Source organism: Nyctereutes procyonoides, unplaced genomic scaffold, assembly GCF_905146905.1.
Source record: "Nyctereutes procyonoides isolate TBG_1078 unplaced genomic scaffold, NYPRO_anot_genome, whole genome shotgun sequence".
In the NCBI taxonomy this organism is placed as follows: Eukaryota; Metazoa; Chordata; class Mammalia; order Carnivora; family Canidae; genus Nyctereutes; species Nyctereutes procyonoides.
The window spans coordinates 13,056,292-13,082,008 of record NW_026575025.1 but is presented as its reverse complement, the minus strand read 5'-3'; the positions used below and the strand labels follow the sequence as shown (position 1 = coordinate 13,082,008).

General features: G+C 46.6%; 1 protein-coding gene across 4 annotated transcripts; it reads right to left on the bottom strand.

The window, feature by feature from the left end:
* Nucleotides 1-14,940: 14,940 nt before the first annotated feature.
* SLC22A6 (solute carrier family 22 member 6) lies at nucleotides 14,941-23,039 on the bottom strand. 4 transcript variants are annotated; one of them, XR_008663115.1, is made up of 11 exons: nucleotides 22,414-23,039; nucleotides 21,943-22,046; nucleotides 21,543-21,697; nucleotides 19,932-20,100; nucleotides 19,344-19,551; nucleotides 19,079-19,194; nucleotides 17,804-18,018; nucleotides 17,594-17,702; nucleotides 16,017-16,220; nucleotides 15,521-15,781; nucleotides 14,941-15,271 (listed from the first exon to the last, which is right to left on the bottom strand). XR_008663115.1 is itself a non-coding variant. In XM_055315021.1 (10 exons), exons 1-10 carry the CDS (start codon nucleotides 22,780-22,782, stop codon nucleotides 15,694-15,696), a joined length of 1,737 nt encoding a protein of 578 aa, XP_055170996.1. In that variant the 5' UTR covers nucleotides 22,783-23,039; the 3' UTR covers nucleotides 14,941-15,693. The 4 variants fall into 4 exon arrangements, 3 of the variants coding, with proteins under 3 accessions (XP_055170996.1, XP_055170997.1, XP_055170998.1); XM_055315021.1 differs by having other exon boundaries at nucleotides 14,941-15,781; XM_055315022.1 differs by having other exon boundaries at nucleotides 14,941-15,781; nucleotides 19,344-19,467; nucleotides 22,414-23,038.
* Nucleotides 23,040-25,717: the final 2,678 nt, after the last annotated feature.

Sequence of the window (25,717 nt, the reverse complement as noted above, 5' to 3'; positions counted from 1 at the left end):
TTATACACTTTCATAAAATATTACTTTTCTAGACAGTAGATTGACAGTATCTGTGAAAAGCCTTACATATTTTCATGCCTTTGGCCTAAGGAGCACACTCTTAAGCTTTATCTGGGGGATATAAGACAGATGCTCATGGATGAATGTATATGGATACTTATGGCAACCTGGTTTATAATTAAGAAGATTTGGAAAGACCCTTGTGTCTACCACTTGTACCAGTAATATAAATAAAAAATTATGGGATAATATGTAGTCTTTTATTATGAGCAAGGTAGGGGTAAATTTATTGTAATAATACAGGGAGAAACTACCAGGAAAGGAAATACATCCAGGGAATGTGCATAAGAGAACTTATAAGTGGTCTTGCATGTTTGCCAATATTTGTGTGTGATGTTTTGTTGTTAGAAAGGGAAGACATTCAGTCAGGACAATTGTATCAACACAATTTCCATCAACAACAGCCCAAAAGCCTGAGGAACAAGATGCTTGGAGACATGCAAATGATGAAGATGAAGAAACAATTTGTGTGTGTGTGTAAGAGAAGAGGGAAGAGATGAGAAAAAAGTGGAGTTTGAGAGGTGTTTGTATGCAGAACACAAATAAAATAATATGGTGGAGGGGTCCAGTGATGGGTATAAGGAATATACTTAACCTGTAGTGTCTCAAACTTCTAGAGTCTGCCTATTATTTCTGCTACTGGCAAGAGAACAACCAGTACAAATAAGCCACATGTCAATGAATTGCCCCACCTCTCCTATCTCTTAGTACCACTGCATAAAAAGCCTAGACTGAAAGAGGTAGCCTCATTTCCTCATTTTCCTGATGACTTTTTTGAGTCAGCTTGAGTTGCTTGTCACTTTGGAAACCTGCTACCTTCATTGCTCTCCAAGCCCTTTGCACAGCCAAAGAGAATAGAGCCCACTTGGAGGTGGTTTATTAGTGATAATACAGGGTCAACTGTGTAGGTCTACATTTATTGATATGGAAAGATTTTCATAAAATATGAAGATAAAATGGTTCTGGGGCATCTGACTGGCTTATTCAGAGGAGTGTGTGACTCTTAATCTCAGAGTTATGGGTTTGAGCCCCATGTTGGGTGTAGAGATTACTTAAATAAATAAATATAAAAAATTAAAAAAAGATTCTAGAGCTGTAAGAAGAATATGGTTACATTTTTGTATGTACGTGTAATATATGTGTGTATGTTTCTCATGTGAAAACAGTAAAAGTCTGGACAGACATATGCTGGTAGGTTAACGGTGGTTGTTTTTGAAACAGGGTTAGGAAATCATTAAATTTTTTTGCGTTTGCTTATTCCTACTACCTAATATTACTTTATAAAAATAGATAACTTGTAAGTTTTCCTTTAGAGCTATTATGGAAATACTCATATCGTGTGAGGTCATGGCTGTACCTTTGTCAACTACAAATGACTGTGTTGCTATGGACATGTTGCACAGTGTTTAGGAAGACATTATGGCAATGGGCACTGAAGGGGGGCACTTGACGAGATAAGCACTGGGTGTAATACTATATGTTGGCAAATTGTGTGTATACAAAAAAAGAAAGACATTGTGGCAGACAGACTCTGGGGTGGCCCCTGCTTGCAGACCCACTCTGAGACTACTTGCTGGCATGATGAAGTAAGCAGCAATGTGGGGAAGCCCACATGGCCAGGAACTGAGAGCCATCCCTAGAAGCTGAGGGCAACCTCTAGCCAGCAGCCAGCAAGTAGCCAGTGCCCTGGGTCCTAGATCTGCAAGGAGATGAATTCAGGCAGCCACCTACATGAGCTTAGTTAGAAGTGGATTCTTGAGACACCTGGGTGGCTCAACAGTTGAGCCTCTGGCTTTGGCCCAGGGCATGACCCTGGAGTCCCAGGATCAAGTCTCACAACAGGCTCCCTGCATGGAGCCTGCTTCTCTCTCTGCCTGTGTCTCTGCCTCTGTGTGTGTGTGTGTCTCTCATGAATAAATAAAATCTCAAAAAAAAAAAAAAGAAAAGAAATGGATTCTTTACCAGTTGGGTCTCCTGATGAGAATGCCCCGTGCACCTGGAGTAGATGGAGAAGGCAAAGAAAGGCAGAGACCAATAGCTGCAAGTGGCGCCAGTGGGACACAGCATAAGCCAGGAAGAACTGGCCAAGACTGGGTACAGATCTGATTAGGAGGCTCAGACCTGGCTTGGCTGGATGGGCAGCCACTCCAGGCCTAGGGAGAAGAGCAGAACTCAGATCAGTCAGGGTTTGTGTAGGTATGTGCGCATGTGTGCGGTGGTAGTCACTTCCAGGTGGATATGAAGATCCTCACATTGGAATAGAAGGACTCCTCTTTTGAGTCTGTCCTATTCTGCACCTCCAGGCCCCTCAGGCAAGGGTGGTTTGTTAATTGGCTAGATTTAGCATGTGTGTGGATTAAGAAATGAGCTTGAAGGCTCTGAATTCCCAGGCATACTCCAATTCAGTATCCCAAACCCAAACATTCATATTTCCCGCTTCCCCCAAACCTCTTTTGCCTATAGTCACTCCTTCTATGCTCCCTTCAACTCATTTTAATTCAACAAACATTTAGGGTTGGCAACTCTGTGCCATGCTCTTTGCTTGCACTGAGAAATAAAGATGAATGAGCCCTGCCCTTAGGCCATGATACACCACTTTTATTTCCTCCAATGGGTTATACTTTTGGCCTCTGTATATTTTATTGTGTATTCCATTCTTTTTATCTAGAACTCTGTCCCAGAACCTTACTCCCTCTCACTTTCTGCCTTAATTTTCATTCAATTCTGAGCTTAAATGTCACTTCTTCTGGGGGCAGTTTCCCCACTTCTGAGCTTCCACATCACCCAGGATGGCCTCCATCACAGCTTTTAGTACACTAATTTGTAACTGCTTGGCAATCTCTCTCAATAGACTGTTCACTCTTTGAGGTCATAGATAGTGTCCTCTTGTTCATTTTGAGTCCTCAGTGCAGGGTCTGACACAAACTGCCATATGAAATTGTGTTCAGTAGAATGCTTGGGTGGCTCAGTTCATTAAGTGTCTGCCTTTGGTTCAGGTTATGATCTCAGGGTCCTGGGATTGAGCCCCAAGTCAGGCTCCCTGCTCAGCAAGGAGTTTGCTTCTCCCTCTCCCTGCCACTCTCCTTGCTTGTGCTCTCTCTCTCTCTCTGTCAAATAAATAAAATCTTAAAAAAAAAAGAAATTGTGTTCAGTAAATGAATGTTGAATTAAAGGCTCAAAGTTTGATTGACATCTTTAAGGAATCCCACCTAATCTCTATCAAGTCTTTGCTCAGTTCATCCTTTCAGAGATCCCTAAATATCTGGATCCCTAAATATCCCAAAATGATCAGATCTACCAAAGAGGCCATAATCTCAGTTTCTTTCTGCCTTAGGCACTGCTTACTCCAGGAGAGGCTATGATAGGCAGAGATGCTGGGAGAGATGAACTGTTTTCACTCAAGGAAGGATCTGAGGTCTGAATTTGTCAGGTCTTCTGATCCACTGAATACCCTGTGATTCAGGAGTCCCTGTAAGCCTGGCCCTTATAGGGCCCTTCTCACTCAACGTCAGAGTGTTGCTGCTGATGCCAGTCATAGCCATGCCCAAGAGGAAGCAGCAAGCACGGTAGGCTGGGAAGTTGGGTGTGAAGGCAGAAGATACCGCTAACTACAGATGGGTCCAGATCAGTACCTTCTGGCAGCCCAGCCTGTGACTGGGAGAGGAAACAGGTATGGAGAGCACAGTGCCTCCTCCTCTAGCCTGTTTCCCTGGCTGTTTTGCCCTTGGTGCCCTGGGCAATCTAACAGATGCATGTGAGTTTGCCCAGATGTGACCATGAGATGGGTGCTGAGATGGAAAGTGAGGAATAATAAGGTGAGGGCTGGCATCTTAGGGCTCTGAGTATTGGGAAGCTTGTTGTGTTGCTGCTGTCAAGGGTTCTGACACCTCCCAGCTCACCTAGAGGGAGGGGCCGACACCCTCTCATCAGAATCATAGTGGTGTGTTTGTTTAAAAACTCAGATGATGAATCCCAGTCAAGTCCTGTGGGACAAGCTAGAAACCTAATTTTCAACAAGCTTTAAAGCTTGGAAAGTGATGCTGAGGTGTGGTTGGTACTTTGGCTGTTGGTCTATGGTTATTCCTGTCAGACCTCTCCAAAGAGATAGTGATCTTTATTTTTTTGAAAAGCTTTTGCAAAGTTTATGTTTTTGCAAAAATGGATATGACTATGGCTTATATTTTGTGAAGGATAAAGCTGATTTTGAGTACCTTTGATCTATGACATTTCTAATATTTCAAATTTTATTCTTTAGACCAATACCTCCATTTTATAGATGGAAAAACCATGTCTAAGAGAGGTTGTATAACTTTCCCATGGACTCACAGTAAGTTGTAGATCTGAGACTTGTTCCTAGCTCTTATTGATTCTTAGGTCTGTGTTTATTTCTGTGACACTCACAGGCCACATACAAGGCAGAAGTAGTGGCAAGTGACTAGTTCAGAGTGTCAGGAAATCTAGATTCTTGTCCTTCATTGCCACTTTCTGTTATGTGACTGTACTTTTTTCTTTTAAAAAAGTAAACATTAAATATTTACTTGTTACACTCATAAAAATAACAAATTATCACAAAAGTTGAAAATATAGTAATGAAAAGTGAAAGCCTCTTCTTTCCAATTCCTCTCCTCAGAATTCACAACTGACAACTTTCTTGGATTCCTTCTAGACAGTTTGGACATGTTATTTAATATCCTCGACCCTTAGTTTTCTCATTAGTAAAATGCAGATAATAGTACCACTTGTGTTGGCTTCACAAGGGTATTGTGAAGAGTAATTGAAATGAAGTGAGTCATGGAAGTGCTGATGGACTGTTGTGTGATTCCTATAGACTTTCCAGACATGGTCAGCCTTGGGTGGATCAGTCATGTGTCCCTCCCTTTCATGTCCAGCCTAGAGAGCCCTTTGCTCCTGATCTAGCACAGACCTGTCTGCCAAGGTCCACAAACATAAAGCTTGCAACTAGCACTCCTGCCATGAAAATGGATTGGCTGGGGCAGGGTCTTGTGTGTAACCCGAGGTCCCACTGTGAGGAAGAAAGAGCTGTCAAAGAGAGCTGGACTAGCTTCAGGCAAGCCCCACTACCCCTCTCCAGGTGAGGCTGAGGGTCCTGAATTGTGACCAGAACATAAAGAGTGCTTTCCTCTCCCTGCCACACAATCTTTCTCATCACCTTCTTCTGGTAAGATTGATTCAAATTATTTCAAAACACATTAAAAGTTACCTTTTGGGATGCCAGCTTAGACTACTCCCCTTTCCCTGGGCACTAACCCCTCAATACCCTTTAGGGCTCCTGAACCTGACCCTCTCTGGGCATAGCTGAAGAAACCTGACCCAGGAGCTGGACTGAGCTAATCAGAATATTTTTATTACAAATTTGGAAATGTGACCCAGAGAAACAAGATTTATGAGGATACCTATTTTAGGTAAAATAGGGTGGGAGGGCCACCCTATTACAAGTAATAGGGTATAAGTCACTTGTAAATAATTACAAATTTGGCACAATGTAGAAGTGGAGTTGAAATATGAGAGAGTGGGCAAGGGAGCAGGAAGAGGAGATAATGAAGTACTCTAGTCAGAGGGAAGTCAGAGCTCCGTCAGTGCCCCTGAGAAATAGGGATGGAGAGTTACCCTTCAGTTACCTGATCCCAGTCTCTCACCGGTCTGGGTTCAAGTTCTTGACCCAGGGTTCTGTGAAATACTTTTGCATCCTTCCATAAGCAAATTGGAGAGGGTTGTGGTTATTTGCAATCCTGAAATAAACAGCAATTGGATACTACAACTGATAGCTTAAATTTTGTTTCTCATTTTATTTTCATTATTTTTTAAAGATTTTATTTAGTTATTCCTGAGAGACACACACAGAGAGGCAGAGACACAGGCAGAGGGAGAAGCAGGCTCCTCAAAGGGAGCCTGACACGGTACTTGATCCTAGGACCCTGGGATCACAACCTGAGCCAAAGGCAGAGGCTCAACCACTGAGCCATGCAGGTGCCCCTTTTTTCTCATTTTAATGAGTATAAGAAAAAATTGTCATTTTGAAAGTACTTCCATTCTAGGTGGAGTAAAACAACTCTAGAGCCTGCAGAAAAATCATATTGCTGACAGATGTACCATCAAAATTAAGTCAAAATAATTAAGAGACGTGGCATTTCTTTTATGAGGCCTAATTTTTTTACACTTTTGAGTGGATTTTATTTTATTTTATTTTATTTTTTTATTTTATTTTATTTTATTTTATTTTTTGAGTGGATTTTAAAACTGTCTTTTCTTTTGTTAATAGAAGAAAGGAAAAGGGACTGGAATGACCAGGACAATTAGGGAATGCCCCTTAGATGTGTTAATATATATCCAAATGAATTCATCTTTCAAGTGTAGTTACTTAATAATTTTGATTTGGTTGGAGAGAAATCCTTATCTGTAAATATAATTATTACTGTAGGACTTTTATTTAATATTAGCACAATTTATTTCTTAGATACATACATTGACATATTGTAGAATTTGGGATGTCAGCATTTGAATACTTTCTCCAAAGAGCAATGGATTTTATTGCTGTTTTATTCAAATAACTGCTATTCTATAATTCATGTGTTGTGCAAAAGCAAGAGTTGGAGCTTTTTTTTTTTTTATGCATGGAGCTTATACCACCCAAGGGTTACTATTGGCGTTTACCATTTGTGTTCTCTTTTTTGTGCAGCTGAAACCTCAGATATCAAATATTGCTGTGTGCTCCTGGGCTTCAAGTATATTTTATCATTAACAGGAAACAATGTCTTGGAATAAATAGTGTTAGATTTGAGGGCAACTAAGAGAATTGCTGCCTAAGATGGCTCTGCACTACTAACTTGATAGAGGTCATGATAAATGACAGATGCTATAAGAGGCCTTTGGGAAAAGAAAAGGAGAAAAAGAGAAAACAAATGGTAGTGGAACCAGGAAGTAGAAAGTAAAGTGGTTGGCTGCAGAACAAAAGTGAACAAGGAGATTGAGGCTGGGTCATTCATAATAACTCATGCCCTCCCTTCCTGACAGTCATTGGACCAAGGGTAGGCATATGACTCAAGCCAGCCAATAAGTCTTTCCTAGAATTGTATAAAGTTGGAGCTGAGAAGCAGAAATTCTTTTTCTCCCTGGTGAGGAAGTCGTTAGGATTGAACCCAGAATGGTCAGTGGCCATCTTGTGAAGGATCCTGTGCACAGTGGACACGCCCAGCATGCAAAGAGTATCATAGATGAGAGCCAGCAAGGGTCCCGATGACATCCATAGTCTTGGTTACCATTGTCCCTAGAGCCAGCTCCATCTCTGCCTAACTTGTGGTTTGGTTGTGGGAGACTTTATACACTCTTTTACTGCTCAAATTAGCTTGAGTTAAACACAGCCATTTGCAAAAAAGGATTCTGATTAATATAGTTCAGGCGGAAGCTGCTAGTTATTACTCAGGACATTTTAATTGAGAAGAAAATAAGGAAAAGAGCTCAGGCAAGATTTTATTATACACCCATACCCAGTATCTTTTTCTCGCTATATTTATTTATGTTTTGCTTTGCATTTAGAGTGTTTGAAGCATCCCTTTGGGTTGTCAGATCATTCCAAGGGGCAAGTTGGGCCTTGTTTCTCTAGGTGACCTGTGCTGTTGTGCCTACCAGATACAGTCATGTGGCCTGGGAGGGGTGTCTTTCACTGCAATTAGGCTTTTTGCTTAAGCAGCCCCTGTTAACTTGTGAGCCATTTCATTTGGTTCACAACTCAGAAGGTCCAGGTTCGCACTGGATTATACACGTAAGCTGCCTATTATCCTAATGAACTCTGGTGCAGGCACAGGCTTTGACATTATTGTCTCAAGGAAGAGGTATCCTGGCTGTGCTTATGAAACAAGACTTTTGGGCAGACCAAGTGGCTCAGCGGTTTAGCGCTGCCATCAGTCCAGGGCCTGATCCTGGGGATCCAGGATCGAGTCCCATGTTGGGTTCCCTGCGTGGAGCCTGCTTCTCCCTCTGCCTCTCATTCTCTCTCTCTCTGTATGTGTGTCTCTCATGAATAAATAAATAAAATCTTAAAAAAAAAAAGAAACAAGACTTTTAGTGCCCCATGCTCTTATGTGGTGATGGATGATGATCCCATCTACAGTGCCTATTGGAAGAGGATTGGATTATTCTTGGCAACTCCATACATCTTAGGGAATGGGAGAATTATGTGCATCTGACTTTGTCAATCATTGAAACCAAAAATGATAGATTACTACTAAGTCTCCATTTTGAAGGAAATCCAAAATGCTTATTTACCCAGATTCTTTGTCCTACATGGCAACCAATATAAGCTTTGGATCAAACTGCCTGCTCTTTTGAACAGAATAGCAAGAACTAAGTTGATAGATCCTGAAATATTATCAACGTTGGAAAGCAGAATGTAGAGATTTTTAAAATATTTTATTTGTTTATTTGATAGAGTGAGTGAGTAAAGGAGGAAGAGAAGAGGGAGAGGGCAAACCAGACTCCCTGCTGAGCAGAGAGCCTGATCTGGGACTCTATCCATCCTGGGACTCCAGGATTATGACCTGAGCCAAAGGACGATGCTTAACTGACTGAGCCACCCAGGCACCCCCAGAATGTAGAGTTTTAAAAAAGGAAATGGGGAAGCAAAATTGGAAGGATCGATAGCATACAAATTAAGATGAGTGGATAAAGATGTCTTAGAACTTAGAGGTTGGAAAATAATGAACTATGCATGGAGGGAATGACATATGATACCTGCTTCCCTTGGAGGAGGACTGATCATGCTTAGTCATCTTCTGCTTCTGGATCTTGAGTCTGTCTAGTGGGAATATGGCTTAACTTTGATCAGTGCAGGCAGATGCTGCATTAAGCAGGTTTGGAACTATACCCTACCATAGTCCTCTCCTAGGGCATCTTCTCTGCAAATCCTTGACTAATAAACAGTGGGTTACATAATCCACTGACAATTCACAACTGACAACTTTCTTGGATTCCTTCTAGACAGTTTGGACATGTTATTTAATATCCTCAACCCTTAGTTTTCTCATTAGTAAAATGCAGATAATAGTACCACTTGTGTTGGCTTCACATATTGTACCTTGGAATGATAATTAGATGAAGCGTGGACACTTGAGCCAGTTGTAGGGTGAGGGGAGGTTCATCAGTGTGGTTGCAAGCCAATCAGAGCCTTTTCTAAGAATTTGAATTAAGTTACACAGAAACATTCTGGTTGGTAGTGGGCCCTAAATCTGAGAGATAATGGAGCAGATCTGGGACTGGTGGACATCTTATAAGATGAACATGCAGACAAAATGGGCTGAGAAGGAGAGAACAACGGAGTAAGTATATAGAGATATCTCTTGTGCTCCAATCCCTGGTTCCAGTTTCCATGAGGCTTGGACACACTGTTTCCCTTTCCTAGATTCCCTAAAATCTCTGTATCCTTGCAGTAATATCCTTTTTCCCATGAGCTTATTTGGGAGATTTTCTCTTCCTTGCAACCAAAAGACCATTGACTAGAACACATGTTAAGAGCATGATCAGGGAGCCCGGGTGGCTCAGCGGTTTAGTGCCGCCTTCGGCCCAGGGTGTGATCCTGGAGACCCGGGATTGAGTCCCATGTCGGGCTCCCTGCATGGAGCCTGCTTCTCCCTCTGCCTGTGTCTCTGCCTCTCATGAATAAATAAATAAAATCTTTAAAAAAAAAAAGAGCATGATCAATGTGACAGCTACAAAGTGCAGAATTCAGCTGGATGAACCACTTAGCAGGCCAGAGTGACTCTACAGTTGTATGTGTGTGTGTGTTTGAGGGGCATTAGATCACTAGAGATGAAAGGACCCCCATAACTCTGTTCTCTTTCCCATCTTGGTTCCTTGGCTGCTTTCCATCTCTTGGTCTCAGCTGCTGAAAGCTTTTTCTAGATGAAGTCAGAACAGTTGTTTTTGTCTCTAGGACTCTGAGCCCCCAAAGTCCCTGCTCAGGAATACTCCCTTTGCCCCCTATCACCTACACAGCTCCTTTCTTTCTTCCTCTATATCACTTCCCCAGGGAAGTGTGAATTGTCCAATCCCCCTGGGAAACCAAAGCAGAATATTAGACTCCCAGTGTAGTGTCTCTCTCTGGTGAGGGCAGAGGAGCAGAAGGCAGCTTCTTGGGAGGGCTTCCATAATCTCCTATACCAGAAAGTCTGCAACTCTGATCATGGTTCTCTCATCCACATTTTGAGCAAAGGTCTTCATGGTTCCAGTGCTTTCCCACCTTTAGACAAACTTGGGTTAAGGTCACATAGTCTGGGGATGCCTGGGTGGCTCAGCAGTTTGGCACCTGCCTTCGGCCCAGGGCGTGATCTTGGAGTCCCGGGATCGGGTCCCACATCGGGCTCCCTGCGTGGAGCCTGTTCTCCCTCTGCTTGTGTCTCTGCCTCTCTCTCTGTGTCTCTCATGAATAAATAAAAGACAAAAAACAAAAAAACCCCTTTCAACTCACTCATAAGAAACCAAACAATTAAATTAAAAATGTGCAAAATTTTTGAATTACTTTACCAAAGAAGAGATTTAAATGGAAATAAGCACATGAAAAGTTGCTTAATATCATTAGTCATTAGGGAAGTGCAAATTTTTAAAAAAGATTTTATTAATTTATTTATGACACACACACACACACACACACACACACAGAGAGAGAGAGAGGCAGAGACATAGACAGAAGGAGAAGCAGGCTCCATGCAGGGAGCCTAATGTAGGACTTGATCCCAGGACTCCAGGATCATGCCTTGAGCCAAAGGCAGATGCCCAAGCGCTGAGCCACCGAGGCATCCTGGGAAGTGCAAATTAAAACTATGATAATGTACTACTACACATTCACTACATTGTCTAAAATTTAAAGTAAGGGTCATACTAAGTGTTGACAAAGATGTAGAGCAATTGGAACTCTCATATATACTGTTGGTGGGAATATGAAATATTACAACCACTGGAAAATTGACTGTTCTTAAAAAGTTAAGCAAATACTTTATATACTACCTAAGCATTCCATCCCTTGGCATTTGTTCAAGAAAAATGGAAACCTGTGTTCTCACAAAGAAGGGGCATGAGGAAACTTTTGGTGGTGATGGATATGTTCATTATATTGATTGTGTTGATAGTTTCATGGGTACATGCATCTGTTAAAAGTCATCAAATTGTACACTGTAAGTATGAGCAGCTAATTGTCTATTAAATTTAAATAAAACTGTAAAAAATATATTAGTTAAGATGTCTTTAACTACAGATCACAGAAAAATAAACTCAAAATGGCTTAAAGAGGAAGGAGGATTTGAGTTGAAATTCCCGCACTTAACAATCAGAGTAGAGGTAGGTGACTTCAGGACTGGTTAAATTGGTGGCTCAATGATGTCATCAAACCTCAGGATAGTTCCATCTTTTCACTATGTCACTCTCAGTTGTTACCTTAATCCTTGCTCTGGTTTCCCTGTTGGGTCACAAGATGGCTGCGACAGTTCCAGACATCCCATCCAGGCTCAACATTGTTTATCACCTAAATCTAAACCCTGACCAATTCAAGCACTAATGGGCTGTTTGTTTCCTTCTGAGGGTGTGGCTCACATGAAACTTACTCCTGGGTGTAGGCTTCTCTAGGGGAAGAGTTTAGAAGAAGCAGGAACAGACCTCACTAGAGCTGGTCAGGGAAACTGAGCCTCAATTTCATCTAGCTTATGACTGCAGCTTTTTGCAGTCGAATCAGCTACTGTTCTGTGACTACAATATGAGCCACATGGAGACAGTCACATCTCAGAGAACATCATTAGATGATTTCTTGAAACAGGAGGAACAATGGGGTCCATCTGGTGGTTTTCTTTTATTTCTTATCGCACAATTTTTAATACATATGAAGGTAAGTTAGAGGTTTAACAGGGAATAGTCTAGGAGTTCCAAACTTAATGGCTACAAGGACTATAAGGTAACATAAATGTATGGGTCCGATCAGGTATAAGACAGTAGGGAATGGTGAGGCCTATGGCGATCTAGACAGTAAAACCCTATCCCCACCAAAAAATGAAACATGGGAAAATAAAACTCCTAGGGGCCAGTCTGACACCCCTGGAGGAGTCTGAGAACGAGGAATGTACATTAGTTTCCAACTGCTGTTGCATCAAATTATCACAAACTTAGTAGTTTAAAGCAGCACGTATCAATTTTCCTATAATTCTAGAGGTCAGAAGTCTAAGATCAATGTGTTGGTAGAGCTTTGTTCCTTCTGGAAGCTTCAGAGGAAAAACCATTTCCTTGCTTTTTTCAGCTTGCATTTCTTGGCTTGTTGTCCCTTCTTGTACCACTCCAAAATCTGGTTTCTGTTACCTACTCTGGTCTCCTATACTCACAGAAGGCCAACCCAGATTATCCAGGATAATCTTTCCCATCTCAAGATTCTTAGCTTAATCACATTTGCAAAATCCCCTTTACCACATAAGGTGACATATTCATGGGTTCCATGTATTAGAATGTGGACATCTTTGGAGGTCTATTATTCAGCCTCCACCTGATACGAAAGCTTAATTGATTGGACATCTATTCCTTAAGGGCCATGAAAAAAAACTCTTGGGAAAAGAGAGACGAGCCTAGTGAAGGGGCTTGTTGTGGACTAAAGCCCGAGTTGTAGAGATGGGTCCTGAGGTAAAAGGGTGGAGCCCAGGAAGGAAGGTGGCTCCTGATGAGTCTGCCATCCTGGCCAGGATTTGCTTAGAGCTGCAGGTAGAGACACTGAGGGTGGCCTCAAAGGCCCTACAAGTCCTGGCTGAGGTTAGGACTTTATGGTCAAAACTGGGTAGAACATCTAAGACCCCTGGAGGTGAGGTATTACAGTGTCAAAACTCAGGTTCAGGGCTGATGTGAGAGGATAGAATGTGAGCCAATATTCTGTAGATGACTTCTTGGGGAGATCACTTGCTGGTAACTTAAAAATGGGAAGGAGGTAGGGATCCCTTTGGTCAAAGGTATGGGGTGAGTGTAGGAAGTCCCTGGTCAGGGGCTGGGGAAATGGGTTCTGTGCAGATGGTGGGAGCTGAGTCAACACCAGCAGTTGTGTCAGTAGGGATTGTGTGCAGCTGGGGCAGGCCAGGGGCTGTCTCTGGTTGAGGCAGATGAAGATACCAGGTGATCTAAGCACAGAGATGGGAAAGCCACAGGAGTCAGAGTATGTTAGAGTTTCTGGTAGGGTTTTGAGGCAGGGATAGGGCAAGTCACTGGTCCCAAGACCTCCAGATCTACAGAAAGCAGGGCTAGATGCAAGTGGCCTGCCTCCCATTACTGGTCCTGTCTCCCTGCTCAAGGCTGGTGAAGACAGTGTCTTAGGTGCTCCTTTTCAGGCATGAGGTCAGTGCCACCTGAGAAATGGCAGCAGGGAGAGGGCTAGTGGCCCTTGAGCATCTACTGTATCCTATAATGGCCCAGAAATTCTTGGGGGCATGGGGAGTATCAGCATATGGAGGAACACTGAGTCCCCAGACGTTCTGGGAGGTAGGGTGCGTTACCATAATTTCATCTCGTCCAGGAAATCCTGCTTTTTGAGCTACTGTGAGCTGTCCCAGGGCTTTGTGGCTTTTTCAGGGGAGCTCTGGGCTACCTACCTTCTCCAGGTTCCCCTGACTAGCTAGAGCCCCAGGGTCCCACCTGGAAGACAATGTGTACAGCTTCAGAGGTGTGGACTTTCCCCAAGGACTGAGGGTCTGTGGGGCTGAGTTAGCTACAGGGAAACGAGTAATGGGCAATGTGCCAGGAGACAAGCATGACTGAGCAAACACATTTACAGCAGGGCATGGCTGGTACCCTGACTCCTGCCACCTGTGGATGCTAATAGAACCGTCTTTTCCATATCCTCTAGGCTTCCTGGAAATGAGCTCCCTTGCTGATGCAGTGATTGATTGCATATCCGTATCTCTTCCTGACCGTGACCCCTAAACTGCCTTCCATCCCTCCTTTCGCATGGTTCCTACCACATTTCTTTTTCTCCTCCCCTTTAGCCTTCTCTCTTTTCAGGCCAGGAGAAGAAGTCAGGACCTGGGGGTGCAAGAGGCCAAAGTCTCAGTGCCTCACATCCCTGAGCAGTGTGTGTGTGTGTGAGGTACGTGCATTCCAGAGCTGGATTGTCTGCATTCTAATCCTGACTCCACAATTTCCTAGCTGTGTGAATTTGGGCAAGTGACTTAACCACTCTATGCCTTGGTTTTCTCAGCTGTAGGATGAGGATAACAATAGTAGTTAGCTCTAGAAAGTTACTGGGAAGATAAAGGAGTCAATGTATGCAAAGTGCCTAGGACTGTGCCTGGCACCGAAGTAGCCCTGGGTGCTGGTGCTCTCTGGTTGGGGTTCTTTTTTTTTTTTTTTTAAGATTTTATTTATTTATTCATTCATGAGAGATACAGAGAGAGAGAGAGAGAGAGAGGCAGAGACACAGGCGGAGGGGGAAGCAGGCTCACCTCAGGGAGCCCGAAGCGGGACTTGATTCCAGGTCTCCAGGATCACACCGTGGGCCGAAGGCAGCACTAAACCTCTGAGCCCCCCGGGCTGCCCTCTTGGTTGGGTTCTACCTTCCCCTTTCCCTCCTCTCTCATCTTTTCTTTTTCACTGGAGTTTGATTTGCCAACATATAGCATAACCCCCAGTGCTCATCCCGTCCAGTGCCCCCCTCAGTGCCCGCCACCCAGTCACCCCCACCCCCCGCCCTCCTCCCCTTCCACCACCCCTAGTTCGTTTCCCAGAGTTAGGAGTCTCTCATGTCCTGTCACCCTCACTGATATTTCCCACTCATTTTCTCTCCTTTCCCCTTTATTCCCTTTCACTATTTTTTATATTCCCCGAATGAATGAGACCATAGAATGTTTGCCTCTCTCATCTTTAATAGCCCAGGGCCTGCAGGAGGCAGAACGGCAGAGAATATCCGTGGAGGGAGGTTGGTGCGACGGCTCAGGGTAGCGCGTGGGCGGAACCTCCAGCCGCGGAGCGGGAGGCGGGAGGCGGGAGGCGGAGGCGGCCGCGGGTTTTGAGCTTGGACCCTGCTGGAATCTGGAGGAGCAGGGGCCACTGTCCTGAGGTCGAGCCTCAGTGGTCCTTTTAATCCCGCTTTGCTGCGGGAGATTCCCATTGGCCTTCACGGAGGGGGAGGAGCCAGAAACAAAGTCTCTGATTGGCTGCTTTCATTTCATCCTCGTCAGTTCCCAGTCTGGGAGGGGGAGGGGCATAATATATTTAAAACCCGCAGAAATACTTGAATAGGGTAGAGAGGGAAGGAGGGGAGAGGATGGGGAGTAGAGGCACGGGAGGGGCCTCAGGTAAGAGAATCTTCTCCAGGATGGTTTATAAAGTCCTGGGGGTTGAGGGCAGAGACTGCGTGAACTTTTGGGCCACTGGATGATTTGGAGTGGTTACTGCATTTGAGGCAAGAGAGACAAAGGAGATGCTGCACACAAACCTTTTAATAACTGGTCTTGGTGGAGTCTGCTCAGGGCGGGAGAGCCCTGAGATGGGCTTTCTTGAACCACAGCCTGGACCCTTGGGCTTTCCCTTTCCCTTCCCGGAGTGGGTGGCTCAGGACCTGTAGGACCCTCACTCCATTTCTGGCTCTGTAAGGCTCCTTCTCAGTGCTTAGAGTCCATTTCCTTGTGCTGAGGCCTGGAGCGGGACCATCTGCTTCTGCTGCTCTTGCTCCTGCCGCCTTGGCTTTCCTCTTCTCCTGGGGGCAAGAGAGTGGTGTCCTGGGTCTGCAGCCTCTAGGAGCTGGGGGCTTCCAGGGAGGTCCCCACCTCGCTGTGCCCAGCTACCATCTCTCTGTCCCATCTACTGCTCCCTGGAGCCAGGAGCCCCAGGAAGGACTCTAGGAGACTCCCAGCCAGCTGGGGGAAGTGGACAAAGAGCCCTGGCCTGGGTCTGTGACCCCAGGTTGCTCCTACCTGCTTTCCTGCTCCTACCTGTTTTCCATGTCCTGCACTGTGTCTGGCAGTGGCTGGCCCAGGGTCTCTGGCAGGAGGGCAGTGACAGCGCTGGCAGCCACGGGGACCGCGCCGTAGATGAAGAGAGGCACGGAGGGGTAGAGCTCAGCAGTCATGCCCACCAGTGGGCTCACGATGCTGCCCACTCGGGCCATGGTGCTGCCCATTCCCATGCCCGTCTGCCTGTGGGGCCCAATGTGCGGTGGTGTCAGTCACTGGTCTAGCATGAATGCTGAGGTGCTGGCTGAGTTTGAGGTCAGGGCAGCTCAGGTCAAGGCCTCCTGGCCCCTCCTCTATTCCCTGTTTGATTAGCAAACCAATTTGGCATTTGTTTTGCAGATTAAACAAAACAAAACAAAACAAAACAAAACAAAACAAAGCCACCACAGGTGGGAAGGGCTCTGGCCAGAGAATCAGGAGACTAGATTTCCTCTGCCTTTAACTTGCTATATGACCTGAGAAAGAGAAAGAGTCCCTTTTCCTCTCCAGGCCTCAATTCCTGAGCTGTCACATTAGACAGTTAAGTTAGGCAAATCGTACTCAGATCGCCCTGGGGGGGATTTTGAGTTATAGATGCCCCAGCCCACACAATCTGATTGGATTAGAATCTCCAGGGGAGAGGACCTGGAAGCAGCAAGTTAAGAATACGTTAAGAACATTCTCTATGAGAGCAGAGGTTAAAAACCTTGACTCAAGAGACATACTGCTTGGATTCAAGCTTCCTTCCTTACAGGCTGTGTGTCATTGGGCAAGTCACTTAACCTTGCTATGGCTCAGTTTTCTCATTTGTAAAATGGGGAGAGTCCTACTAGCTACTTTATAGGCTTGTCATGATGATTCAATGAGTTGATATCTGTTGAAAGTTTAAGATGGTGCCTGGCACATAGTAAGTGCTTATACTGTAGCTCTTTCCTTTGAAATCCTGGGAGGGTGCAGGACAGCAACCATGACCCTGCTCATTCCGAATAGTCTAGGGAAGCCTGGCCTATCTTTGACATCTCATGTAAATTTTGCATCCCATTCTTAAAATAGACCGTATTTCTTGTTTCTTAATGCAAAAAATGCCCCTCCCCCCCATTTTGGCACTCAAAAAGCAGTGCTATGTTTATCCTTATAGCTCCCGAGCATCAGCATTATTAAATGTGGCTCTTGTGATAAGAAATTACTTTCCTGTTTGGTCTTTATTTTCAGGTGTACTGCTTGGTTTATAGATGAAATTTAGATTTGGTGGCAGCTTCTAACTTATGCTTTGGAGATCAAAGTTGTGGGGGGAAACTTTGATTAATTGCCTCTAAGATGTGTGTCTTCTTGGCTTTCTACCTTGCCCCAGTTGGTGGGTCCTTTTGAGATCTTTTTCTTGGATCCAGTAAGGGCTTAGTGGGCAGGCACACCTGTGTTAGCCATGAAGTGTGTACTGAGCGGCTGATACACACTTTGTACTGATGGGTACTGGGAGGGGGCCCAGGGCTGTGGCACACTGGATGGTGCTCTGGGGTCTGACCTATGCGTGGGGGAATGTCTTGTCCCAAGACCCCTCCCACTAGGCTCCCACTCACCGGATCACTGTGGGGTACAGCTCCCCAGTATATAAGAAGATGCAGTTGAAAGAAGCTGCCAGGCAGCCTTTCCCCAGCACAGCAAGGGAGGTGCGGACAATGGACTTATCTAGAGAGAAAAGATGGGGTCCATGGGAGCTCAGGAGTGGGGGCTGAGCATCTGGGGATAGGGCTAAGGATGAAGGACCAGGGATACTTGTGGGTGCTCACCTTGGGGTACAACCCCATTCACCAGGATGCAGATGCCTGCCAGCAGCAGTGAGGCCATCTGGGCAGGCCGGCGGCCCAGAGAGTTGATGACAAGGAAGCCTACAAGCTTGGCAGGCAGGTCCACAGCACCAAAAATCACCTGGATTAGGTAGAGGCTGACCCCAAAGCCCTGTAGGTCCATGACCAGCCCGTAGTAAGCAAAACTAGTGGCAAACCTAGTGGGGGAGGGAAGAGGGGGATGGAGTTTGTTAGGAAGGCTTACAGTGGGGGGGGGGTGCTCACTCAATGTAGGGGTGAGCTATACCAGTTACCCTGCTTAAGAAGCTGGAATCTGCCTTGGCTAATATTTCTTTGGACATTTAATATGCATTTAGTCTAAGTGTGGGGTAGTCCTCCAACACTCAAATTTCTCAGCCTTTTACTAACGAGTGTCCCTGGTCTATCAGGGGATTTTTCACTTAGTTGTCATGTATGATTTATATAGTTTTGGTGTTTATCTTGTATATTGATATTGGGCTGAGGGCAGGTGGATTTTCAAGCCACATCTTTAGGTTCAAGGTGTTGGGAAAGGCCAGAGCTTTTCAGACCTGTGCGGGGTTCTGTGGTGGGTGTCGTGTTTCTTAACACATCAGGAGTCCACGTAATGAAGCTTGGGTTATTGGATAGGACCCTCAACCTGAAGTAAATCCCAAATCAGAACCAAAAACTCAATTGGTGGAACAGTTGACCATGCTTCTCCTGTCAGGAGGTTACTTTGGTGATGGGATCAGGAGGGCAGTAGTACATCAGAAGGGTAATGGGAAATGTTGCAACAGGAAAGGGATGTTTTTGGCTGATACCAGCCTTGGCCAAAGTGTACTTTTGGAGATGAGTTTTAAGCATCTTATTGTCTATGCTTGTGTTTCTGGCAGGCACTGTAAGGCAAATAAAATCTCCAAATATTTTGCAAGCTAGACTGGTCTCTCAGCCTTCAAGATGTAATTCTACTGACTCTGGGGCTGACCTATCCTGATGCGGTGTTTCCATATGGGAACAGGGTTAGTTAAAGGAGATGAAGATGGAGATTGGTGCTCAGTGTGGAGACTGGAAGTGAACTGAGGAGAGGTCATCTGGTTCTTCAAGACTGTCCCTGGTGGAGGGTTACTGCCCCTCAGGGCAGGACTGCTGATTTTCCTCCCTTTTATCTGGATTCTTCCACCCATTGCATTCACTCTCTTCCCAACCAGCCGTTTGTCTCTGGTCTATCTCTCTGTCACTGGGTCTGTCTGGGCCTACCACAGCATGGAGAGGCAGAGGAAGAGGTGGCGAAGGGCGGGGCAGCGCAGCAACTCCAAGGCGGAAGCCTGGCCTTTGCCCATGGTCAGCTCCTTCTGCAGACTGGCCCGGAGCACCTGCCAGGATGGGCAGGGCTCAGGGCCTGGACTCCTCCAGAAGCTCCTCCCAGACTAATCCCTTACTCAGAGAAGGCCTCTGAGACCTGGGTTCAGGGTTTGAGGGTAGAATCCTTGTGGAGTGTCATGGGAGGTCTTGGGGGTCTCACCTCCATACTCAGCTTGGTCCCCTCTTCCTGCTTCCCATTGATCCAGGCCACTCTCTGCAGGGCCCTCAAGGTGAGGTCTAGCCTTCCGGAGGAGGAGTACCAGCGGGCCGACTCAATAAAGAACCTGGGAGCGGGGGTGGGGGTAGGTGTTGACATGGCTTCAGTTCCAGTCGCCTGGGCTGGGGGCAGGTGATGGGCTCCCAGGGGCCTGCAGTGAGATTTCATTTAAGGCTGGGAACCTGGGGTTTGGCCAAATCCCTCTCTCTAGGACCACAAATGGGTGATGACCCATTGCCCAACCCGAAAGCTCAGCTTTTGGATGTTGGGTAAAGGCAGCAGTGCAGGTAGGCTAGAGAACTGGGGAAGCTGAAGAACCCAATCCCTGGGGTAGGGGGGCCCAAATCATTCCTCCCACAGCCTCAGTTTTCCCATCTGTCACACAGAGGCACTGGCTTGGGTTTGACCTCCTGGCCTTGATCTTCTCTGATTTGGTGTGGTGGAGTGTGTGGTGTGGCTGGAGGATGCCTTGTCCCTTGCAGCTTCTGGGCAGCCCTTGGGCACCCCTGCCCACCCTGGGCCCCCACACACCAGGAGTAGATGAAGAAGGCGAAAAAAGGCACGGAGACCAGGAGCTGTAGGTGGCGCCAGTGGGGCACGGCCAAGGCCACACCGGCCAGGAGAAACTGGCCCAGGCTGTACACATAGCCAGTCAGGGTGCCCACACAAGCCCGTGTGTGGATGGGCATCCACTCCATATCTGGAAAGAGGGTGAGAACAGAGCGATGCCACTGACTGGGCTGCCTGGTGGATGGAGACCCCTGGGCCAGTCAAAGACCCCTCTCTCCACCCAAACTTTGATCTGTCCTGAGGCTCAGTGGAAGATACATCAAATGAGGATGTGTGCCATGATGGGGGAAGTGAGGGACTTTCGGTGAGAGTAGGAATGGGGAGATGGGTTTGGAATCCCTAGGGAGGGATGCCTGGGTGGCTCAGAGGTTTAACGTCTGCCTTCCACCTGGGGCGTGATCCTGGAGTCCCAGGATTGAATCCCACATCGGGCTCCCTGCATGGAGCCTGCTTCTCCTTCTGCCTATGTCTCTGCCTCTCTCTCTCTCTCTCTCTCTCTCTCTCTTTCTGTGTCTCTCATGAATAAATAAATAAAATATTTTAAAAAACCCCTTCTATAAAAAAAAAAAAGGAATCCCTCGGGATTGTTGCCTCCACTCCCCCCACTATTTCTTGCTGCCCTCCAAACCGCTGTCCTGGCGAGGGCCCCTTTTCCCTTCAGAGCATCTCTGACCACTCAGTTCTGGCTTTCCTTCTTCAGCCTGGGCAGATTTAGTGGCCAGAGAAGCTCGGAGGAGACAGTGGCTTTCCTCCATACAGGAGAGTCAAAGTAGGAGGCACATTTCTCGGCTGTGGTCTAAAGAGGCCCAGCTTTGTTCCTTGTGGGCTCCTGATTTGGCTGCTGGGGCAATGACTTGGACACTAGACTGGGTTTTGGGGCTCAATTCTCTAGGTGTCCTGCCTAGCCCTGGCCATCCCAGTTAACTCCTGTAGTCCAGAGAACCCTCAATCCATAGATTCCCTTCTGGGCTTGAGGGACGACCTTGGGTAAATCCTTTCCCTTCTTCCAAGTCATAGGTTCCTTATCTGAGAACCAGGGTGAAGGAGGTGATTTATCAGAGGATGCACACTGATGGCTCATGGACAGACCATGCTCAAGCCATAAATGTGTTTGGTCTACATGATGCTGGCTTACCCTATGTTAAAAATATTAGCATTAATTTCCAACATTAAAAAATTGGGATATTTTACATTAATAGAGAGGAAGGGATAAGATCTGACAGCCCTGAACCTTCTGGCTCGGGCAGCTGAGTGACTGCGGCCCCTCTGGATGGGGGTGCAACTCTCCTTTGGCTACAGTCCTCACTATTCCCTAATGCCCCTTGTACCCAGTTGGCTTCAGTCATTTATGGGAATTGCCTGGCCCTAAAAATGAAGTTTGAGATGGGGTCTCAATGAGGGATCAGGATGATATGAGTCCGAGAAAAAGGCTGTTTATGTTGGCTGCCTCAAAAGAGGGCAGGAAGGACTCAAGAGGGGTTGGCTGGGAGAGGAAGTGGAATGTGGCTGCTGGGGTCGGGTGGTCAGAGAGGAGTGGGTAGGGACCCGCCCTGCCCTCCTGGCATCCCTCACTCAGCGTCATGCAGTTGAGGGCGATGCCAGCCAGCGACATGCCAGAGAGGAGCCGGAAGGCACAGTAGACGGGGAAGTTGGGAGCGAAGGCTGCGCAGGTTCCTGACACGGCTGTCTGCAGGTAGTTCAGGATCAGCAACTTGCGGCGGCCCAGCCTGTGGCAGGGAGGGAAGGACAGCAGCAGGGGTCCTGAGGGCTGACTGTGCAGGGAAGGGTATAGAGAGGAGGGCTTGCCCTGGGTAAGTCTCTGGGGCAGGGGCAGGGGTTGTCTTTTCAGGACCTGTGTGGTGTCATGAGGCTGGCCCCGTAGGTCCTCAGACCAGCCCCAGGTGGGAAGGCGGACCTGAACCCAGCTGAGGCCCAGACTCAGCCCGCCCCCGTGGCTCTGCCCAGGACTGACCTGTCTGCCAGGTACCCAAACACCATGGCTCCGAGAAGCACCCCTACCATGTACAAGGACTGGGCCAGCTGGCGTAAGGCCCTGTTAGAACACACGAGGTCCCACTGTGGGGAGAGGGGACAAGGGTCAGACAGAGGTAAGCCGGGGCTGCAGGGCTCCCGTCCCCTCCTTTGGGCTGTCCCTCTGAGGCCTATGTCACCCTCTTCCCCTGACATTTCCCTTTGCTGTGTTCTTCCCCAGTTCCAGTAGCTGGGAGACTTTTCTTGACTCTGACATCCCCCTTTTCTGTAGAGGTCCCCATCTTGAACCCCTTTATTCATCTTCCCATCTTGGCCTCTGGTGAATCTGAGACAGTCTCTGTGTATTTGTGTGTGTGTGCGTATGTGTGCTTGCATGTGCATCTGTCTGTCTGCCTCGGAGGGGAAGGCAAGTCCGCATGGCATATGGAGCAGAGGGCCCAGGTATCCTCACCTCAGTCACGATGGTGGAAGGAAAGGTGCTGTTGTCGTAGATCCAGCCATTGGTGCAGGGCTCCGTGGCCCCTGTGCTGTTGGCGTCTGTGCCGTTGGGAAAAGGTGGTCCCTGTTGGGGGATGGTGTAGTGGAGGCAGGACTCGGGCTGCCCCTGCCTGTCCCGGGGTAGCCAGGCCTCCAACTCCCCATCCGTGCTGAGGTTGGCATTGGCGGGCGGGCGGCAGTGGTGGGTGGGGATGGCGGCCGTGAAGTTCTGCAGGGTGTTGTGGGAAGCCATCAGGAGCAGGGGGAGGACCACCAGAGTGACCTGGATTTGCTGGAAGCGGCCGACACCCCCCACCTGCTGCAGGAGGTCGTTGAAGGCCATGGGGCCCCGGCCGGCCAAGCAGCTGGGGGCTGAGGACTTCCAGTCCTTGCACCTCTGTCTGTGCCTCCGTGCGCCTGCTGTCCTCGGCAAGAGGAGAGGAGCCGCCGTTGCTTCTGCTGCGGAGCTGTTCCTAGAGCTGAATCTGAGCTGGCTCTGTGGGGGGACAGGAGCCTGGCTGGCGGCCCCTCCTTCCCTCTCTCTCCGTCTTCTGTCCCTCCCTTTCCCTTGAGCCTCCCCTCACTTGGGGGTGGGGTACTCAGCTTTCAGGGTCTAGGTAGCCCTGACCCCTACATGGGCAGGATTTAATCCTTGGCCTGGAGGGAATGAGTTAAAGTGTGACTTGGTATCAGAAGGATTAACCCTCTGAGTATCCTTGTGTCAGTGGAAATTCTCCAAGTGGGTATAAAGGGCAGGAGAATGGACTGGAGGGGGGGTGGTGAGAGGGGATGTCCTGGGAGGGCATCTGGGGGTGGGAGGGGGCAGGTGGGACCTTACTGACTTCCTTGTAGTGAGAAGCCTGTGCTCTGGGAAGTGTGGTGGCCTCTTGAGGGACTTCTGTCCTTTTTAGTGGACAGAATCCAAGCAGTCTGTCTCTGGGAATGGTTGTGAGAGAAAATACAGAACTCCCAGTATCAGAGCAACAAATAAACAATAAGTAATAAATAACATTTTATTATAGTAGAAGTATATCCCTAATATTACATGGGACATACTTATACTAAAAAAGTATTCACTGATCTGAAATTCAGATTTAACTGGGCATCTTGTATTCTTATTTGCTAAAATTAGCAACCTCGGTCTCTGGTCTCCCTGGGGATAGTTCATATCTTATGGGACCACAGCTTTGTTCAGTTGGAAGAAATGAAATGAAAGAGGTCAGAGGCTACTTTTGAAGGAGTGCGATCTAAGAACCCATATCACACATGATGTAGATTGAGTCTTCTGCTGTGTCAGCTTTTACCTTCCGGCTTATTCTGATTCAAAAATTTCCCTTTGTCTTGTTGACTCTGTCCATATTTTTGTTTTTATTTTTTTTCAGTGAGCATGAGCTTATTTTATTTGTAGCCACAACTCTAAGACAATTGCTTGATTTCCTCCAAAGGTTTGGCTCCTGAGCTCTATCACTCAAGACTCAAGATCAGGGCAGTGCTGTGTTTTGATCCGATGGGCTTCTGTAAGATCTGATTGATTGGATCATGGGTTGGGAATGCCAATAGAGCACGTGACAACTTCTTGCTTTAATTTAATTTTAAACTTTTTTTTTTTTTTTTTTTTTTAGTAGGCTCCTCATCCAGTGCAGAGCCCAACGCGGGGCTTGAACTCATGACACTAAGATCAAGACCTGAGCTGATGGGACGCCTGGGTGGCTCAGCGGTAAAGCATCTGCCTTTGGCTCAGGGAGTGATCCTGGGGTCCAGGATCGAGTCCCACATCAGGTCCCCTACATGGAGCCTGCTTCTCCCTCTGCCTATGTCTCTGCCTCTCTCTCTCTCATGAGTAAATAAATAAAATCTTAAAAAAAAAAATGACCTGGGCTGAGATCAAGATGCTTAAAGGACTGAGGCACATGGGCACTCCAAAAACTTCTTGCTTTTAATTTTCATAGTGCATAGTATATAAAACACAGACTCTGGAGTCAGTTTACTTGGATCTAAATCCTCATTCCACATTTGCTGGTTGCATAGACAGGGCAAGTTGCTAAAGTCCTGTATTTCTCAGCATTCTTGTTTGCAAGATGGGTATAGTAGTCGTGTCTGCCTCATTGGATTATTGAGGGTTAAATGAGTGAATACTTTAAGTAAAGATCTTAAAGTACCTACTGCCCTGGATCTTTTTTTTTTATTTTTGTTAATTTATTTATGATAGTTACAGAGAGAGAGAGAGATGCAGAGACATAGGCAGAGGGAGAAGCAGGCTCCATGCACCGGGAGCCTGATGTGGGATTCGATCCCGGGTCTCCAGGATTGCGCCCCGGGCCAAAGGCAGGCGCCAAACCGCTGCGCCACCCAGGGATCCCTGCCCTGGATCTTGGTGAGTATGAACTGTTCTTATTATTTGTTTCTGGTAAAAAGGTGAGACTATTATATTGATTTTAGAGAGAAAATAGGCCTAAACACATCTTACTCTAGAACAGTGATTTTCTACTGGAGGTGATTCCCTCCAACTCCTTCCACCTCTACCCCTCCCCCTTCCAGGAGACATTTCGCAATGTCTGGAGACATTTTTGGTTGGATTTAGATCCAAGTAAACTGACTCCAGAATCCATGTTTAAATACTATGCACTATGCAAATTAAAAGCAAGAAGATGTTGGGGTACCTGTGTGGCTCAGTCCATTAAGTATCTTGATCTCAGATCGGGTCTTGATCTCAGAGTCAGGAAGTTAAGCCCCACATTGGGCTCTACACATGGTGAGGAGCCTACTTAAAAAAAAAATTAAATAAAAGCAAGAAGTTATGATGTGCTCTATTGGTATTCCCAACCCATGATCCAACCAATCAGATCTCATCAGATGATTGGGGATGGTAGCACTATGGGCATGCAGTGGGTAAATCCAGGGATTCTGCTAAACATCCTATAATGCATAGGGCAGCTCCCCATAATCAAGAATTTTCTGGACCCCAAATGTCAATAGTGCTAAGTTTGGAAACCCTACCCTAAAAGATGTCTCAGACTTATTTTGAAGTTATCCATCCCATACTCGCTTGGCTAAGGATATTCCAGTCATACAAATGACTCCTACCAAAATATTTCTGAGAATGCCCATGCTCTTATTTGAGTAGGGAAAATGTTTGAAAGGTGAAGAGGAGAACTCCTCCATGTTCTACCAGAGTACAGCAGAGTAGTCTGGGCCCTGGAGCATGGCAGCCATTTCTAGGCATACGTAGCCAGTTTTGCCACTGAAGGAGCCAAATCAGGACCTGGATCTTCCTGTGT

What these genes read in the sequence shown, in the direction of transcription:
- SLC22A6 (XM_055315021.1), bottom strand. Translation starts at nt 22,782, where the DNA reads ATGGCCTTCAACGACCTCCTGCAGCAGGTGGGGGGTGTCGGCCGCTTC. An exon ending in TTTGGGTACCTGGCAGACAG is followed by an intron (nt 21,698 to 21,942) that starts GTCAGTCCTGGG and finishes TCCCTGCCACAG; the next exon opens with GCTGGGCCGCCGCAAGTTGC. An exon ending in GGACCAAGCTGAGTATGGAG is followed by an intron (nt 19,195 to 19,343) that starts GTGAGACCCCCA and finishes CCATCCTGGCAG; the next exon opens with GTGCTCCGGGCCAGTCTGCA.